Raw genomic sequence first — 19591 nt, 5'->3', positions numbered from 1 at the left:
GTCGAGACGCCATCAGATCCACATCTGGAAGGCCCCACTTTTCCACTAGGAGTTGAAACACTTCTGGATAGAGGCACCACTCGCCGGCATGTACGTCGCGACGACTGAGAAAGTCCGCTTCCCAATTCAGGACTCCCGGAATGAATATTGCCGATATGGCCGGTAGATGGCGTTCCGCCCAATGTAGAATCCGTGAGACTTCTTTCATTGCCAAACGGCTTCGAGTGCCGCCTTGATGATTTATGTAAGCCACTGTGGTGGCGTTGTCAGACTGTACTTGAACAGGACAGTTCTGAATTAAATGCTGGGCCAGGTTTAATGCATTGAAGACCGCCCGCAATTCCAGAATGTTGATTGAGAGGAGGGACTCCTCCTTGGTCCACCGACCCTGAAGGGAGTGTTGCTCCAGCACCGCGCCACAATCTCTTAGACTGGCATCCGTCGTCAACAGGATCCAGTTGGATATCCAGAAGGGACGGCCCCTGCACAATTGTTGGTCCTGGAGACACCAGAGCAGCGACAGACGAACCTCCGGAGTCAATGAGATCATGTGAGACCTGATCCGGTGAGGCAGGCCGTCCCACTTGGCTAGAATTAGCTTCTGGAGGGGGCGAGAATGGAATTGAGCATACCCCACCATGTCGAATGCTGAGACCATGAGGCCCAGCACCTGCATCGCCGAATGTATCGACACTTGCGGACGAGAAAGGAAGCAACAAATCCTGTTCTGAAGCTTCAGGAATTTCTCCTGAGACAAGAACAACCGCTGGTTGTGAGTGTCCAATAGCGCTCCCAGGTCACCATGCTCTGAGCAGGGAACAGGGAAGATTTCAGTTGATGAGCCACCCGTTGGCTTGTAGGAACCGGACCGTCATATCTAGATGACGTAGGAGAAGATCTGGGGAATTTGCCAGGAATAACAAGTCGTCCAGATACAGCAGTATCCTGACCCCTTGACGGCGGAGTACCACCGTCATTACCGCCATGACTTTGGTGAAGACTCGCGAAGCCGTTGTTAAACCAAAAGATAACGCCCGAAAATGGTAATGGAGGCTGCCAATAGCAAACCTCAGGTATTGCTGATGTGACGCTGCTATAGGAATATGCAGGCAAGCATCCTGTATATCCAGGGAGACCATGTAGTCCCCAGGTTCCAAGGCCAGAACTATAGAGCGAAGGGTTGCCATACGGAACTTGGAAATCTTTACAAACCTGTTCAATGCCTTGAGGTTGAGAATGGGCCGGGAGGACCCATTCGGTTTCGGGACTAGAAACAGCGGAGAATAGTACCCCCGGCCCCTCTGCGCAAGAGGCACCTGTACTACGACTCCTGTATCCAGGAGGGTCTGTACCACCGAATGCAGAGTGTTTGCCTTTGTCTGGTCCAACAGGACATCTGTCTGTCAAAATCGATGAGGGGGTCGGTTTTTGAAGACTATGGCGTAACCTCGAGTGACTACTTCCCGGACCCAGGCATCTGAAGTGGTCTTCAACCATTCCTGGGTATACCCTAGAAGCCGGCCCCCCACCCTGGGATCCCCCAGGAGGAGGCCCGCCCCGTCATGCGGCAGGCTTATCGGTCTTGTAAGCTGGCTGACGGGCCGCCCAGGCTCTTTTGGGCTTTGGCTTACCAGGGTTGGAAGTGCGGGCCTGCTTGTTGTACGCCTGACCTTTTGCTTTACCTGAAGGACGAAAGGGGCGAAAAGAAGTACCTTTAGCCTTCGACACAGAAGGAGCGGTACTTGGCAGACAGGCAGTTTTGGCAGTAGCCAAGTCAGCCACTATCTTATTTAAGTCCTCCCCAAACAGAATATCTCCCTTGAAAGGGAGTACCTCCAGGGTTTTTCTAGAGTCCAGATCCACAGACCAGGATCTCAGCCACAATATCCGGCGAGCCAGGACTGACGTAATAGAGGCCTTCGCTGCTAGGATACCAGCATCAGAAGCCGCCTCTTTAATATAGTGAGAAGCTGTGACAATATATGACAAGCATTGTCTAGCATGGTCAGAAGATATTTCAGCTTCTAACTCCAAGGCCCATGCTTCAATAGCCTCTGCAGCCCATGTTGCTGCAATAGTGGGCCTTTGTGCAGTACCCGTGAGGGTGTACATCGCTTTCAGACAACCCTCCACACGTTTATCCGTAGGCTCTTTTAGAGACGTGACGGTAGTGACAGGTAGAGCGGAGGAAACCACTATCCTAGCCACATGTGAGTCTACTGGAGGAAGAGTTTCCCAATTTTTAGACAGCTCTGGTGCGAGGGGATAGCGAGCCAGCATCTTCTTTTGAGGCACAAACTTCGTACCCGGGTTTTCCCAGGGTTCCTGACGTATATTCACTAGGTGGTCAGAGTGAGGTAAAACTTGTTTAACCACCTTCTGACGCTTGAACCTATCTGGTTTCTTAGGAGGGACGGATGGCTCGGGATCATCCGTAATCTGTAAAATCAACTAAACAGCCTCCAAAAGATCAGGAACATCCACATGTGAACTACCCTCCCCATCAGCAGTATCTGTGTCAGAATCTGTGGGGTCAGTGTAAGTGCCGTCTTCATCAGACGAGGTGTCAGTGACAGCAGTGGATTGTGAGGAGATAAGAGCTCGCTTAGAGGACCCCTTGGGCTTGGGCGAGCGAGGGTCAGACTTTTTAGTAGTCAGGGACTGGTTCGACTTCAATTGAGCAGATAAATCGTCCGCCCACGGCGGGTTAGCTGCAGGGACCACATACGGTTGTACCGGCATAGGGGGTCCCATAGGGGGTGTTAATTTATTAACTAGCGTATGTAGAAGCGTGGAAAAAGCGGCCCACGGTGGGTCATTATGTACCTCCGTTGCCACAGTCCCACTGGGGGACAAGGAGCCGCCAGAACCAAAGCCCACAGCTGCTATATTCTCCTCATAGGGATCTGTGGCTTCAGCAACACCGGCAGTGTGTTCAGCCCCAGAACCGTTACCCTCAGAAGCAGACATGATATAACTTGCAGTATCAGGTAACACAGTACAATTGGCAGCAGCACAATACCTCTTACCCAAACCCCTGCGCAGTGTAGTCAGCACAAGCAGGGATACAGGAGAGATATGGTGACTAAAATCACAGAGAAAAATACGTATTTAAGTATATCTTTGTGAAAATCCTAAATAAATATAAAACCTGACGCACCAAGCCCCCACAGGTTATTGAATATAGGGATAGCAAGTTGAGTGAGAGACACGAAATGGACACCACTCAGCAAGCTAATGCACACACAGAGTCACAGTTTGTACAATGCAGAGGTTATTACTAACAATAAAACTGCACTGGACTAACTTATAATAGGAATTTACTTACCGATAATTCTATTTCTCATAGTCCGTAGTGGATGCTGGGGACTCCGAAAAGACCATGGGGAATAGCGGCTCCGCAGGAGACTGGGCACAAAGTAAAAGCTTTAGGACTAGCTGGTGTGCTAGCCCCTCCAAGCCTCAGTTAGGATACTGTGCCCGGACGAGCGTACACAATAAGGAAGGATTTTGAATCCCGGGTAAGACTCATACCAGCCACACCAATCACACCGTACAACTTGTGATCTGAACCCAGTTAACAGCATGATAACAGAAGGAGCCTCTGAAAAGATGGCTCACAACAACAATAACCCGATTTTTGTAACAATAACTATGTACAAGTAATGCAGACAATCCGCACTTGGGATGGGCGCCCAGCATCCACTACGGACTATGAGAAATAGAATTATCGGTAAGTAAATTCTTATTTTCTCTAACGTCCTAGTGGATGCTGGGGACTCCGAAAAGACCATGGGGATTATACCAAAGCTCCCAAACGGGCGGGAGAGTGTGGATGACTCTGCAGCACCGAATGAGAGAACTCCAGGTCCTCCTCAGCCAGGGTATCAAATTTGTAGAATTTAGCAAACGTGTTTGCCCCTGACCAAGCAGCTGCTCGGCAAAGTTGTAAAGCCGAGACCCCTCGGGCAGCCGCCCAAGATGAGCCCACTTTCCGTGTGGAATGGGCTTTTACAGATTTTGGCTGTGGCAGGCCTGCCACAGAATGTGCAAGCTGAATTGTACTGCAAATCCAACGAGCAATCGTCTGCTTAGAAGCAGGAGCACCCAGCTTGTTGGGTGCATACAGGATAAACAGCGAGTCAGATTTTCTGACTCCAGCCGTCCTGGAAACATATATTTTCAGGGCCCTGACTACGTCCAGCAACTTGGAATCCTCCAAGTCCCTAGTAGCCGCAGGCACCACAATAGGTTGGTTTAAGTGAAATGCTGAAAACACCTTAGGGAGAAATTGAGGACGAGTCCTCAATTCCGCCCTGTCCGAATGGAAAATCAGATAAGGGCTTTTACAGGATAAAGCCGCCAATTCTGACACGCGCCTGGCCCAGGCCAGGGCCAACAGCATGACCACTTTCCATGTGAGATATTTTAACTCCACAGATTTAAGTGGTTCAAACCAATGTGACTTTTGGAATCCAAAAAAAAACTACATTGAGATCCCAAGTGCCACTGGAGGCACAAAAGGAGGCTGTATATGCAGTACCCCTTTTACAAACGTCTGAACTTCAGGGACTGAAGCTAGTTCTTTTTGGAAGAAAATTGACAGGGCCGAAATTTGAACCTTAATGGACCCCAATTTCAGGCCCATAGACACTCCTGTTTGCAGGAAATGTAGGAATCGACCCAGTCGAATTTCCACCGTCGGGCCTTACTGGCCTCGCACCACGCAACATATTTTCGCCAATTGCGGTGATAATGTTTTTGCGGTTACATCCTTCCTGGCTTTGATCAGGATAGGGATGACTTCATCCGGAATGCCCTTTTTCCTTCAGGATCCGGCGTTCAACCGCCATGCCGTCAAACGCAGCCGCGGTAAGTCTTGGAACAGACAGGGTCCTTGCTGGAGCAGGTCCCTTCTTAGAGGTAGAGGCCACGGATCCTCCGTGAGCATCTCTTGAAGTTCCGGTTACCAAGTCCTTCTTGGCCAATCCGGAGCCACGAATATAGTGCTTACTCCTCACCATCTTATCAATCTCAGTACCTTGGGTATGAGAGGCAGAGGAGGAAACACATACCCTGACTGGTACACCCACGGTGTTACCAGAGCGTCTACAGCTATTGCCTGAGGGTCCCTGGACCTGGCGCAATACCTGTCGAGTTTTTCCCAACGGTTTATAATCCTGTGGAAGACTTCTGGGTGAAGTCCCCACTCTCCCCGGGTGGAGGTCGTGCTGAGGAAGTCTGCTTCCCAGTTGTCCACTCCCGGAATGAATACTGCTGACAGTGCTATCCCATGATTTTCCGCCCAGCGAAGAATCCTTGCAGCTTCTGTCATTGCCCTTCTGCTTCTTGTGCCACCCTGTCTGTTTACGTGGGTGACTGCCGTGATGTTGTCCGACTGGATCAACACCGGCTGTCCTTGAAGCAAAGGTCTTGCTAAGCTTAGAGCATTGTAAATGTCCCTTAGCTTCAGGATATTTATGTGAAGTGATGTCTCCAGGCTTGACCATAAGTCCTGGATATTCCTTCCCTGTGTGACTGCTCCCCAGCCTCGCAGGCTGGCATCCGTGGTTACCAGGACCCAGTCCTGAATGCCGAATCTGCGGCCCTCTAGAAGATGAGCACTCTGCAACCACCACAGGAGGGACACCCTTGTCCTTGGTGACAGGGTTATCCGCTGATGCATCTGAAGATGCGACCCGGACCATTTGTCCAGCAGGTCCCACTGGAAAGTTCTTGCGTGGAATCTGCCGAATGGGATTGCTTCGTAGGAAGCCCCCATTTTACCCAGAACCCTTGTGCATTGATGCACTGAGACTTGGCTCGGTTTGAGGAGGTTCCTGACTAGCTCGGATAACTCCCTGGCTTTCTCCTCCGGGAGAAACACCTTTTTCTGGACTGTGTCCAGGATCATCCCTAGGAACAGAAGACACGTCGACGGAACCAGCTGCGATTTTAGAATATTGAGAATCCAATCATGCTGCCGCAACACTATCTGAGATAGTGCTACACGACCTCCAACTGTTCCCTGGATCTTACCCTTATCAGGGAACCGTCCAAGTAAGGGATAACTAAAATTCCCTTCCTTCGAAGGAACATCATCATTTCGGCCATTACCTTGGTAAAGACCCGGGGTGCCGTGGACCATCCCTACGGCAGCGTCTGAACTGATAGTGACAGTTCTGTACCATAAACCTGAGGTACCCTTGGTGAGAAGGGTAAATTTTGACATGAAGGTAAGCATCCTTGATGTCCCGAGACATCATGTAGTCCCCTTCTTCCAGGTTCGCAATCACTGCTGAGTGACTCAATCTTGAATTTGAACCTCTGTATGTAAGTGTTCAATGATTTTAGATTTTAGAATCGGTCTCACCGAGCCGTCTGGCTTCGGTACCACAATAGTGTGGAATAATACCCCGTTCCCTGTTGCAGGAGGGGTACCTTGATTATCACCTGCTGGGAATACAGCTTGTGAATGGCTTCCAAAACTGCCTCCCTGTCAGAGGAAAACGTCGGTAAAGTCGACTTTTGGAAACGGCGAGGGGGAGACGTCTCGAATTCCAATATGTACCCCTGAGATATTACCTGAAGGATCCAGGGGTCTACTTGCGAGTGAGCCCACTGCGCACTGAAATTCATTGAGAACGGGCCCCCACCGTGCCTGAGCTTGTAAAGCCCTAGCGTCATACTGAGGGCTTGGCAGAGGCTGGAAAGGGTTTCTGTTCCTGGGAACTGGCTGATCTCTGCAGCCTTTTTCCTCTCCCTCTGTCACGAGCAGAAAAGAGGAACCTTTTGTCCGCTTGCCAACAAAGGACTGCGCCTGATAATACGGCGTCTTATTTTGAGAGGTGACCTGGGGTACAAACGTGGATTTCCCAGCTGTTGCCGTGGCCACCAGGTCTAAAAGACCGACCCCAAATGTCCCCTTTCAGAGGCAATACTTCCAAATGACGTTTGGAATCCGCATCACCTGACCATTTTACTGGTAGAATTGGACAACGCACTTATACTTGATGCCAGTCGGCAATTATTCCGCTGTGCATCATGCATATAGAGAAATGCATCTTTTAAATGCTCTATAGGCAATAATATACTATCCTTATCTAGGATATCAATATTTCCAGTCAGGGAATCCGACCATGCCAACCCAGCACTGCACCTCCAGGCTGAGGCGATAGCTGGTCGCAGTATAACACCAGTATGTGTGTAAATACCTTTTTTTGGATACCCTCCTGCTTTCTATCAGCAGGATCCTTAAGGGCAGCCATCTCATGAGAGGGTAGAGCCCTTGTTCTTACAAGCGTGTGAGCGCCTTATCCCCCCTAGGGGGTGTTTCCCAATGCATCCTAACCTCTGGCGGGAAAGGGTATGCAGCCAATACTTTTTAAGAAATTATTGTTATCGGGGGGAAACCCACGCATCATCACACATTTTATTTCTCAGATTCAGGAAAACTACAGGTAGTTTTTCCCTCACCGAACATAATACCCCTTTTTTGGTGGTACTCGTATTATCAGAAATGTATAAAACATTTTCCATTGTCTCAATCATGTAACGTGTGGCCCTACTGGAAATCACGGTTGTCTCTTCACCGTCGACACAGGAGTCAGTATCCGTATCGGCGTCTGTATCTGCCATCTGCCTGACGGCCTATGAGACGTCTGGACAGGCACAAGCTGAGTAGCCGGCTGTCTCATGTCAACCACTGTTTTTTTATATAGAGCTGACACTGTCACGTAATTTTCAACAGTACATCCACTCAGGTGTCGACCCCCTAGGGGGTGACATCACTGTTACAGACACTCTGCTCCGCCTCCACATCATTTTCCTCCTCATACATGTCGACACACACGTACCGACACCCAGCACACACACAGGGAATGCTCTGATAGAGGACAGGACCCACTTAGCCCTTTGGGGAGACAGAGGGAGAGTTTGCCAGCACACACCAGAGCGCTATATATGTATAGGGACAACCTTACAATAAGTGTCTATCCCTTATAGCTGCTTATATCTGTTATTTTGCCAAATAAGTGCCCCCCTCTCTTTTTTACCCTGTTTCTGTAGTTGCAGGATGCAGGGGAGATTCTGGGAGCCTTCCTACCAGCGGAGCTGTGTGGGAAAAAATAAGAATTTACTTACCGATAATTCTATTTCTCGGAGTCCGTAGTGGATGCTGGGGTTCCTGAAAGGACCATGGGGAATAGCGGCTCCGCAGGAGACAGGGCACAAAAAAGTAAAGCTTTTACCAGATCAGGTGGTGTGCACTGGCTCCTCCCCCTATGACCCTCCTCCAGACTCCAGTTAGGTACTGTGCCCGGACGAGCGTACACAATAAGGGAGGCAATTTGAATCCCGGGTAAGACTCATACCAGCCACACCAATCACACCGTACAACTTGTGATCTAAACCCAGTTAACAGTATGATAACAGAAAGAGCCTCTTAAAGATGGCTCCTTAACAATATAACCCGAATTTGTTAACAATAACTATGTACAGTATTGCAGATAATCCGCACTTGGGATGGGCGCCCAGCATCCACTACGGACTCCGAGAAATAGAATTATCGGTAAGTAAATTCTTATTTTCTCTATCGTCCTAAGTGGATGCTGGGGTTCCTGAAAGGACCATGGGGATTATACCAAAGCTCCCAAACGGGCGGGAGAGTGCGGATGACTCTGCAGCACCGAATGAGAGAATTCCAAGTCCTCTTTTGCCAGGGTATCAAATTTGTAGAATTTTACAAACGTGTTTTCCCCCGACCACGTAGCTGCTCGGCAGAATTGTAATGCCGAGACCCCTCGGGCAGCCGCCCAAGATGAGCCCACCTTCCTTGTGGAATGGGCCTTAACAGATTTAGGCTGTGGCAGGCCTGCCACAGAATGAGCAAGTTGAATTGTGTTACAAATCCAACGAGCAAACGTCTGCTTAGAAGCAGGGGCACCCAACTTGTTGGGTGCATATAGTATCAACAGCGAGTCAGATTTTCTGACTTCAGCCGTGCTTGAAATGTATATTTTTAAGGCTCTGACAACGTCCAACAACTTGGAGTCCTCCAAGTCGCCAGTGGCCGCAGGCACCACAATAGGTTGGTTCAGGTGAAACGCTGATACCACCTTAGGGAGAAAATGCGGACGAGTCCTCAGTTCTGCCCTATCCGAATGGAAGATTAGATAAGGGCTTTTATAAGATAAAGCCGCCAATTCAGATACTCTCCTGGCGGAAGCCAGGGCCAGTAACATAGTCACTTTCCATGTGAGATATTTAAAATCCACCTTTTTCAATGGTTCAAACCAATGGGATTTGAGGAAATCTAAAACGACATTTAGATCCCACGGTGCCACCGGAGGCACCACAGGAGGCTGTATATGCAGTACTCCTTTAACAAAAGTCTGTACCTCAGGAACTGAGGCCAATTCTTTTTGGAAGAATATTGACAGGGCCGAAATTTGAACCTTAATAGATCTCAATTTGAGACCCATAGACAATCCTGATTGTAGGAAATGTAGGAAACGACCCAGTTGAAATTCCTCCGTCGGAACACTCCGATCCTCGCACCACGCGACATATTTTCGCCAAATGCGGTGATAATGTTTCGCGGTGACTTCCTTCCTTGCCTTAATCAAGGTAGGAATGACTTCTTCTGGAATGCCTTTCCCTTTTAGGATCTGGCGTTCAACCGCCATGCCGTCAAACGCAGCCGCGGTAAGTCTTGAAAGAGACAGGGACCCTGTTGTAGCAGGTCCCTTCTCAGAAGTAGAGGGCACGGGTCGTCCGTGACCAACTCTTGAAGTTCCGGGTACCAAGTCTTTCTTGGCTAATCCGGAGCCACTAGTATTGTTCTTACTCCTCCTCACCGTATAATCTTCAATACCTTTGGTATGAGAGGCAGAGGAGGAAACACATATACTGATTTGTACACCCAAGGTGTTACCAGTGCGTCCACAGCTATTGCCTGTGGATCTCTTGACCTGGCGCAATACTTGTCCAGTTTCTTGTTGAGGCGAGACGCCATCATGTCTACCATTGGTCTTTCCCAACAGTTTATTAGCATGTGGAAGACTTCTGGATGAAGACCCCCCTCTCCCGGGTGAATATCGTGTCTGCTGAGGAAGTCTGCTTCCCAGTTGTCCACGCCCGGGAAGAACACTGCTGACAGTGCTATTACGTGATTCTCCGCCCAGCGAAGAATCTTGGCAGCTTCTGCCATTGCACTCCTGCTTCTTGTGCCGCCCTGTCTGTTTACATGGGCGACCGCCGTGATGTTGTCCGACTGAATCAACACCGGTTTTCCTTGCAGGAGTGGTTCCGCCTGGCTTAGAGCATTTTAGATTGCTCTTAGTACCAGAATGTTTATGTGAAGAGACTTTTCCAGGTTCGTCCATACCCCCTGGAAGTTTCTTCCTTGTGTGACTGCTCCCCAACCTCTCAGGCTGGCGTCCGTGGTCACCAGGATCAAATCCTGTATGCCGAATCTGCGGCCCTCCAATAGATGAGCCTTTTGCAACCACCACAGAAGATATACCCTTGTCCTTGGCGACAGGGTTATTCGCAGGTGCATCTGAGGATGCGACCCTGACCATTTGTCCAACAGATCCCTTTGGAAAATTCTTGCATGGAATCTGCCGAATGGAATTGCTTCGTAAAAAGCCACCATTTTTCCCAGGACTCTTGTGCATTGATGTACAGACACCTTTCCTGGTTTTAGGAGGTTCCTGACAGGTCGGATAACTCCTCGGCTTTTTCCTCGGGAAGAAAAACCTTTTTCTGAACCGTGTCCAGAATCATCCCTAGGAACAGCAGACGTATCGTCGGAAAACAGCTGCGATTCTTGGAATATTTAGAATCCAGTCGTGCCGTCGAAGAACTACTTTAGATAGTGCTCTTCCGACCTCCAACTGTTCTCTGGAACTTGCCCTTTTTAGGTCGTGCAAGTAAGGGATAATTTAGATGCCTTTTTTCTTTGAAGAAACATCTTTTCGGCCATTACCTTGGTAAAAAGGCCCGGGGTGCCGTGGATAATTCAAACGGCATCGTCTGAAACTGATATTGACAGTTCTGTACCACGAACCAGAGGTACCCTTGATATAGTCCCCTTTTTTCCGGTTCGCTATCACTGCTCTGAGTGACTTTATCTCGATTTGAACCTTTTATGTAAGTGTTCAAAACATTTTAGATTTAGACTATGTGTCACCAAGCCGTCTGGCTTCAGTACCACAATATAGTGTGGAAAAAATAATACCCTTTTCCTTGTCGTAGGAGGGGTACTTTGATTATCACCTGCTGGATATACCGCTTGTGAATTGTTTCCAATGCTGCCTCCCTGTCGGAGGGAGCCGTTGGTAAAGCAGACTTCAGGAACCTGCGAGGAGAAGATGTCTCGACTCTCCAATCTTTACCCCTGGGATAATACTCGTACGATCTAGGGGTCAACTTGCGAGTGATCCCACTGCGCCCTGAGACTCTTGAGACTACCCCCCCACCTTGAGTCCGCTTGCACGGCCCCAGCGTCATGCTGAGGACTTGGCAGACGCGGTGGAGGGCTTCTTTTCCTGGGAAAGGGCTGCCTGCTGCAGTCTACTTCCCTTACCTCTATGTCTGGGCAGATATGACTGGCCTTTTGCCTGCATGCCCTCATGGGAAAGGAAAGATTGAGGCTGAAAAGACGGTGTCTTTTTTAGCTGAGATGTAACTTGGGGTAAAAAAGGTTGGATTTCCCAGCTGTTGCTGTGGTCCCCAGGTCCGATGGACCGACCCCCAAATAACTCCTTCCCTTTATACAGCAATACTTCCATCTGCCGTATGGGATCTGTATCACCTGACCACTGTCGTGTCCCTGACATCTTCTGGGAGATATGGACAACGCACTTATCTTGATGCCAGAGAGCAAATATCCCTCTGTGCATCTCACATACATATATATAGAATGCATCCTATTAAATGCTCTACATGAATAAAATATTTTCAGTCAGGGAATCCGACCAAGCCAACCCAGCACTGCATCTCCAGGCTGATGGCGATCGCTGGTCGCAGTATAACCACCGTATGTGTGTATATACTTTTTAGGATATTTTTCCAGCTTCCTATCAGCTGGCTCCTTGAGGGCGGCCGCATCTGGAGACGGTAACGCCACTTGATAAGCGTGTGAGCGCCTTATCACCCTAAGGGGTGTTTCCCAACGTACCCTAATTTCTGGCGGGAAAGGGTATAACGCCAATATTTGCTATCGGGGTAACCCTACGCATCATCACACACTTCATTTTATTTTATCTGATTCAGGAAAAACTACAGGTAGTTTTTTCCACTCCCACATAATACCCTTTCTTGTGGTACTTGTAGTATCAGAAACACGTAACACCTCCTTCATTGCCCTTAACGTGTGGCCCTAATGAGAAATACGTTTGTTTATTCACCGTCGACACTGTATTCAGTGTCCGTGTCTGTGTCTGTGTCGACCGACTGAGGTAAATGGGCGTTTTTAAAACCCCTGACGGTGTTTCTGAGACGCCTGGACCGGTCCTAATAGATTGTCGGCCGTCTCATGTCGTCAACCGACCTTGCAGCGTGTTGACATTCTCACGTAATTCTCTAAATAAGCCATCCATTCCGGTGTCGACTCCCTAGAGAGTGACATCACCATTACAGGCAATTTCTCCGCCTCCTCACCAACATCGTCCTCATACATGTCGACACACACGTGCCGACACACAGCACACACACCGGGAATGCTCTGACAGAGGACAGGACCCACTAGCCCTTTGGGGAGACAGAGGGAGAGTCTGCCAGCACACACCAAAAACGCTATAATTATATAGGGACAACCTTATATAAGTGTTTCTCCCTTATAGCATCTTTTATATATATACAATATCGCCAAAATCAGTGCCCCCCCTCTCTGTTTTAACCCTGTTTCTGTAGTGCAGTGCAGGGGAGAGCCTGGGAGCCTTCTCTCCAGCTTTTCTGTGAGAGAAAATGGCGCTGTGTGCTGAGGAGATAGGCCCCGCCCCTTTTACGGCGGGCTCGTCTCCCGCTATTTTTGAAGTTAGGCAGGGGTTAAATATCTCCATATAGCCTCTGTGGGCTATATGTGAGGTATTTTTTTGCCTCTAATAAGGTTTTTATTTGCCTCTCAGAGCGCCCCCCCCAGCGCTCTGCACCCTCAGTGACTGTTGTGTGAAGTGTGCTGAGAGGAAAATGGCGCACAGCTGCAGTGCTGTGCGCTACCTTTATGAAGACTCAGGAGTCTTCAGCCGCCGATTTTGGACCTCTTCTCTCTTCAGCGTCTGCAAGGGGGCCGGCGGCGCGGCTCCGGTGACCATCCAGGCTGTACCTGTGATCGTCCCTCTGGAGCTAGTGTCCAGTAGCCAAGCAGCAAATCCACTCTGCACGCAGGTGAGTTCACTACTTCTCCCCTAAGTCCCTCGTTGCAGTGATCCTGTTGCCAGCAGGACTCACTGTAAAGTAAAAAACCTAAGCTAAACTTTCTCTAAGCAGCTCTTTAGGAGAGCCACCTAGATTGCACCCTTCTCGTTCGGGCACAAAATCTAACTGGAGTCTGGAGGAGGGTCATAGGGGGAGGAGCCAGTGCACACCACCTGATCTGGTAAAAGCTTTACTTTTTTGTGCCCTGTCTCCTGCGGAGCCGCTATTCCCCATGGTCCTTTCAGGAACCCCAGCATCCACTTAGGACGATAGAGAAATGGCGCTGTGTGCTGAGGAGATAGGCCCCGCCCCCTTCACGGCGGGCTCTTCTCCCGCTTTTTACTGGAAAACTGGCAGGGGTTAAATACATCCATATAGCCCAGGAGCTATATGTGATGTATTTTTCGCCAACTAAGGTAAATTCATTGCTTCCCAGGACGCCCCCCCCCCAGCGTCCTGCACCCTCAGTGACCGGAGTGTGAAGTGTGCTGAGAGCAATGGCGCACAGCTGCAGTGCTGTGCGCTACCTTATGAAGACAGGAAAGTCTTCTGCCGCCGATTTATGGACCTCTTCTTGCTTCAGCATCTGTAAGGGGGCCGGCGGCGCGGCTCCGGGACCCATCCATGGCTGGGCCTGTGATCGTCCCTCTGGAGCTAATGTCCAGTAGCCTAAGAAACCCAATCCACTCTGCACGCAGGCGAGTTCGTTTCTCTCCCCTAAGTCCCTCGATGCAGTGAGCCTGTTGCCAGCAGGTCTCACTGAAAATAAAAAACCTATTTAAACTTTTACTCTAAGCAGCTTAGGAGAGCCACCTAGATTGCACCCTTCTCGTTCGGGCACAAAATCTAACTGAGGCTTGGAGGAGGGTCATAGGGGGAGGAGCCAGTGCACACCAGCTAGTCCTAAAGCTTTTACTTTGTGCCCAGTCTCCTGCGGAGCCGCTATTCCCCATGGTCTTTTCGGAGTCCCCAGCATCCACTAGGACGTTAGAGAAATATAGCTATGTAGTCAATAGATATAATACTGCACAGTAAGAACTGGATGTATATCACAGGGTAATTGTACTAGAAAACCCTGACTAAGTGCACTCTTTCTTAACTAACACTGTCTAAAAGGCAGGTAGAATACTTAAGTGTCATGTAAAGTCACAGCACTGACAACCAGGCGGCTATACACAGGAGGATTTGCCCAAGCAGTCCCAGGAACAGTGAAGCTGAGAGATATGGCGCCCAAACACTGACAGGGAGTGAGGGAGAGACAAATATGCAGCTTCAGGTCAGGAACATTTGCGGGAAATGGTGCCCTGGGGGGGCTTCAGGTCTAAGCCTTATCCCCCTGCTGGCAAAACCACCGGGTACTGTGGGCTACTATTAAAATGGTTTAGAGAGAAAACCTGACCTGCACCCATGCCCTGGTGATCTAGTGGGATCGCCTGTACTGCCACAGTGTCCACCGCCAGCGCGCGCGGCCCACCTCCCACTGACCGCGCCGGATCGCGATAAAGTACGCAAGCGGGACCCACTCGCCACCTCCCGAAGCGCGGCCACGTGAACCCGGAGAGCCCCCGTCGTGTGTGCCTGACCATGAAGAAAACCGGAGCCTCCTGCTGTAGTTACCTGGCAACCAGGGCTCGGGAGAGTACAGCGCCGCTGGGGAGAGCAGGAGCTGCAGCAGTGAATGTCTCTGACATTTACACACCGCTGCTGCCCTTGTAGTCTTCAATTTTTCTTAAAAAAATAAACTCTTCTTAGGGCTGCCTGGAGCAGCCCCTCTGTTATGTGCCTGCTATCTGCGGCACCAACTACAAAACTGAGCTCCTGTGCAGGGAGGCGGGGTTATAGAGGTGGCGGCGCTATGCATTCTGGGAACAGTCAAAGCTTTTCAGCCTGTTGGTGCCTCGGATCAAGATCCTACTCTACACCCCCTATGTCTATCCTTGTGGAGCCCAGTGTACCCCGCAGCAGAAACGTTTTTAATGGACAAGCATGTATTTAAAATGGGATCAGTGTTGAGCACAAATGAAATTAACCAAAACACAGTCAGTGAACTACATAAAATTACTGTTCTGATGCTTGCTCTTTAATGGAGGTGTTTTTTTTTTGTAAAATACCATTAAAAAAAAAAAAAAAAAAATATATATATATATATATATATTCTCATATTTGCCTTGTCCAATTGCCTGAAACACACGTGGTCACCACTGCCTGACCAGTCTAAAATCTTTACTTCTCCACCATGTGGTATATCAAAGTCCAGAGTGTGATCATCTCCCAAAGGCTGTTCTCTCTCAGTCTCTTCGTTTTCATGGCTGACCGTTTTCTGGGTGTTCCGAAGATGTATCCTTGTTATCTCTGGAAAACAATATTCACTTTCACCGCAAATGTAAAAACAAACACAAACCAACAGGCTGGTTCTTTAGCAATTACGTATTTATCACAGAACAGAGATTAGACAAATATGGGACCAAGTTCACATGCCGCTGTCTCTGCACCGATCTGAAAGAACAACACTTGCAGATGTCACCTCACACAACTGAAGTGACATGTACAGATGGTTTTATAACCAGACTGACCGCATACAAGTAACCATGAATCAAAATAGAATGTGTATTCCAGCCCAAAAAAGTCAAAGTAAATGAGTGACCTCTTGCAGATGTGTCCTATTACACATTTGTACTTCTGTGTGCGACCGAGTCTGAATCTGCGTAAGAAGTGCTACTATGCGGCAGCTGCAGCTTGTCCTCATGCCAAGTTCTGTTGTGCTTTATCTGCAAATTTGTACGTGTGTAAAACCAGTTCCTGAGCAGTTACAGTCTCTAGTACACGGTGAGTCGCTTTTAGCTGCGTCTGCGATGCACATAAAAATAAGAATTTACTCACTGGTAATTCTATTTCTCGTAGTCCGTAGTGGATGCTGGGAACTCCGTAAGGACCATGGGGAATATACGGGCTCCGCAGGAGACTGGGCACTCTAAAAGAAAGATTAGGTACTATCTGGTGTGCACTGGCTCCTCCCTCTATGCCCCTCCTCCAGACCTCAGTTAAGGAAACTGTGCCCGGAAGAGCTGACACAACAAGGAAAGGATTTGGAATCCAGGGTAAGACTCATACCAGCCACAGCAATCACACCGTACAACTTGTGATAACCATACCCAGTTAACAGTATGAACAACAACTGAGCCTCAGTAACAGATGGCTCATAACAATAACCCTTTAGTTAAGCAATAACTATATACATGTATTGCAGAGAGTCCGCACTTGGGACGGGCGCCCAGCATCCACTACGGACTACGAGAAATAGAATTACCGGTGAGTAAATTCTTATTTTCTCTGACGTCCTAGTGGATGCTGGGAACTCCGTAAGGACCATGGGGATTATACCAAAGCTCGCAAACGGGCGGGAGAGTGCGGATGACTCTGCAGCACCGAATGAGCAAAGGCAAGGTCCTCCTCAGCCAGGGTATCAAACTTGTAGAACTTAGCAAATGTGTTTGAACCCGACCAAGTAGCTGCTCGGCAAAGCTGTAAAGCCGAGACCCCTCGGGCAGCCGCCGAAGAAGAGCCCACCTTCCTTGTGGAATGGGCTTTTACTGATTTAGGATGCGGCAATCCTGCCGCAGAATGAGCTTGCTGAATCGTGTTACAGATCCAGCGCGCAATAGTTTGCTTTGAAGCAGGAGCACCCAGCTTGTTGGGTGCATGCAGGATAAACAGCGAGTCAGTTTTCCTGACTCCAGCCGTCCTGGCTACATAGATTTTCAAAGCCCTGACTACATCTAGTAACTTGGAGTCCTCCAAGTCCCGAGTAGCCGCAGGCACCACAATAGGTTGGTTCAAATGAAACGCTGATACCACCTTAGGGAGAAATTGGGGACGAGTCCTCAATTCTGCCCTGTCAATATGGAAGATCAGATATGGGCTTTTACATGACAAAGCCGCCAATTCTGACACACGCCTAGCCGAAGCTAAGGCCAATAGCATGACCACCTTCCACGTGAGATATTTTAGCTCCACGGTCTTAAGTGGCTCAAACCAGTGGGATTTCAGGAAATACAACACAACGTTAAGATCCCAAGGTGCCACTGGAGGCACAAAAGGGGGCTGAATATGCAGCACTCCCTTAACAAACGTCTGAACTTCAGGCAGTGAAGCCAGTTCTTTTTGAAAGAAAATAGATAGGGCCGAAATCTGGACCTTTATGGATACTAATTTTAGGCCCATAGTCACTCCTGACTGTAGGAAGTGCAGGAATCGACCCAGCTGGAAATCCTCTGTAGGGGCCTTCCTGGCTTCACACCAAGCAACATATTTTCGCCATATACGGTGATAATGTTGTGCTGTCACGTCTTTCCTAGCCTTTATCAGCGTAGGAATCACTTCATCTGGAATGCCCTTTTCCGTTAGGATCCAGGGTTCAACCGCCATGCCGTCAAACGCAGCCGCGGTAAGTCTTGGAACAGACAGGGCCCCTGCTGTAACAGGTCCCGTCTGAGAGGCAGAGGCCATGGGTCCTCTGAGATCATTTCTTGTAGTTCTGGGTACCAAGTTCTTCTTGGCCAATCCGGAACGATGAGTATAGTTCTTACTCCTCTCTTTCTTACTATCCTCAGTACCTTGGGTATGAGAGGAAGAAAAGGGAACACATAAACCGACTGGTACACCCACGGTGTCACTAGTGCGTCCCCAGCTATCACCTGAGGGTCCCTTGACCTGGCGCAATATTTTTTTAGCTTTTTGTTGAGGCGGGACGCCATCATGCCCACCTGTGGCCGTTCCCAACGGTTTACAATCTGCGTGAAGACTTCTGGATGAAGTCCCCACTCTCCAGGGTGGAGGTCGTGCCTGCTGAGGAAGTCTGCTTCCCAGTTGTTCACTCCCGGAATGAACACTGCTGACAGTGCTAGCACGTGATTTTCCGCCCATCGGAGAATCCTTGTGGCTTCTGCCATCGCCATCCTGCTTCTTGTGCCGCCCTGGCGGTTTACATGGGCGACCGCCATGATGTTGTCTGATTGAATCAGCACCGGTTGGTTTTGAAGCAGGGGCTCTGCTTGACTCAGGGCGTTGTAAATTGCCCTTAGTTCCAGTATATTTATGTGTAGTGAAGTCTCCTGACTTGACCACTGTCCTCGGAAGTTCCCTTCCCTGAGGAACTGCCCCCCATCCCCGGAGGCTTGCGTCCGTGGTCACCAGGACCCAGTCCTGTATGCCGAATCTGCGGCCCTCGAGAAGATGAGCACTCTGCAGCCACCACAGCAGAGACACCCTGGCCCTTGGGGACAGGGTGATCAACCGATGCATCTGAAGATGCGATCCGGACCATTTGTCTAACAGATCCCACTGAAAGATCCTTGCATGGAACCTGCCGAAGGGAATTGCTTCGTAAGAAGCCACCATCTTTCCCAGGACTCGCGTGCAGTGATGCACCGACACCTGTTTTGGTTTCAGGAGGTCCCTGACCAGAGATGACAATTCCTGGGCCTTCTCCACCGGGAGAAACACCTTCTTCTGTTCTGTGTCCAGAATCATGCCCAGGAAGAGCAGACGCGTTGCAGGAATCAGCTGCGACTTTGGGATATTCAGAATCCAGCCGTGCTGTTGCAACACTTCCTGAGAGAGTGCTACGCTGACTAACAACTGCTCTCTGGACCTCGCCTTTATAAGGAGATCGTCCAAGTATGGGATAATTATAACTCCCTTATTCCGAAGGAGTATCATAATTTCGGCCATTACCTTGGTAATACTCTCGGTGCCGTGGACAGACCAAACGGCAACGTCTGGAATTGGTAATGACAATCCTGTACCACAAACCTGAGGTACTCCTGGTGAGGTGGGTAAACGGGGACATGCAAGTAAGCATCCTTGATGTCCAGCGACACCATAAAATCCCCCTCTTCCAGGCTTGCAATAACCGCCCTGAGCGATTCCATTTTGAACTTGAACTTCCTTATATAAAAGTGTTCAAGGATTTTAAATTCAGAATGGGTCTCACCGAACCGTCTGGTTTCGGTACCACAAACATTGTGGAATAGTAACCCCGTCCCTGTTGAAGGAGGGGAACCTTGATTATCACCTGCTGGAGGTACAGCTTGTGAATTGCCGCCAGTACTACCTCCCTTTCCCTGGGAGCAGCTGGCAAGGCTGATTTGAGGTAACGGCGAGGGGGAGT

At 49.4% G+C, this 19591-nt stretch overlaps 1 protein-coding gene across 1 annotated transcript in view; it reads right to left on the bottom strand.

Annotated features, from left to right (window-relative positions):
• The window catches only part of PCNT (pericentrin), a 474261-nt gene that overhangs the window by 336369 nt on the left and 118301 nt on the right, over nt 1–19591 (bottom strand). The window contains exon 15 of the mRNA XM_063933256.1: nt 15590–15774. Coding sequence (XP_063789326.1) covers nt 15590–15774 — 185 coding nt within the window. The remainder of the gene's footprint in view (nt 1–15589; nt 15775–19591) is intronic.

Source organism: Pseudophryne corroboree, chromosome 7, assembly GCF_028390025.1.
Source record: "Pseudophryne corroboree isolate aPseCor3 chromosome 7, aPseCor3.hap2, whole genome shotgun sequence".
Classification (NCBI taxonomy): domain Eukaryota; kingdom Metazoa; phylum Chordata; class Amphibia; order Anura; family Myobatrachidae; genus Pseudophryne; species Pseudophryne corroboree.
Note: the sequence above shows the minus strand (reverse complement) of the source record. Positions and strands in the feature narration are given on the sequence as shown.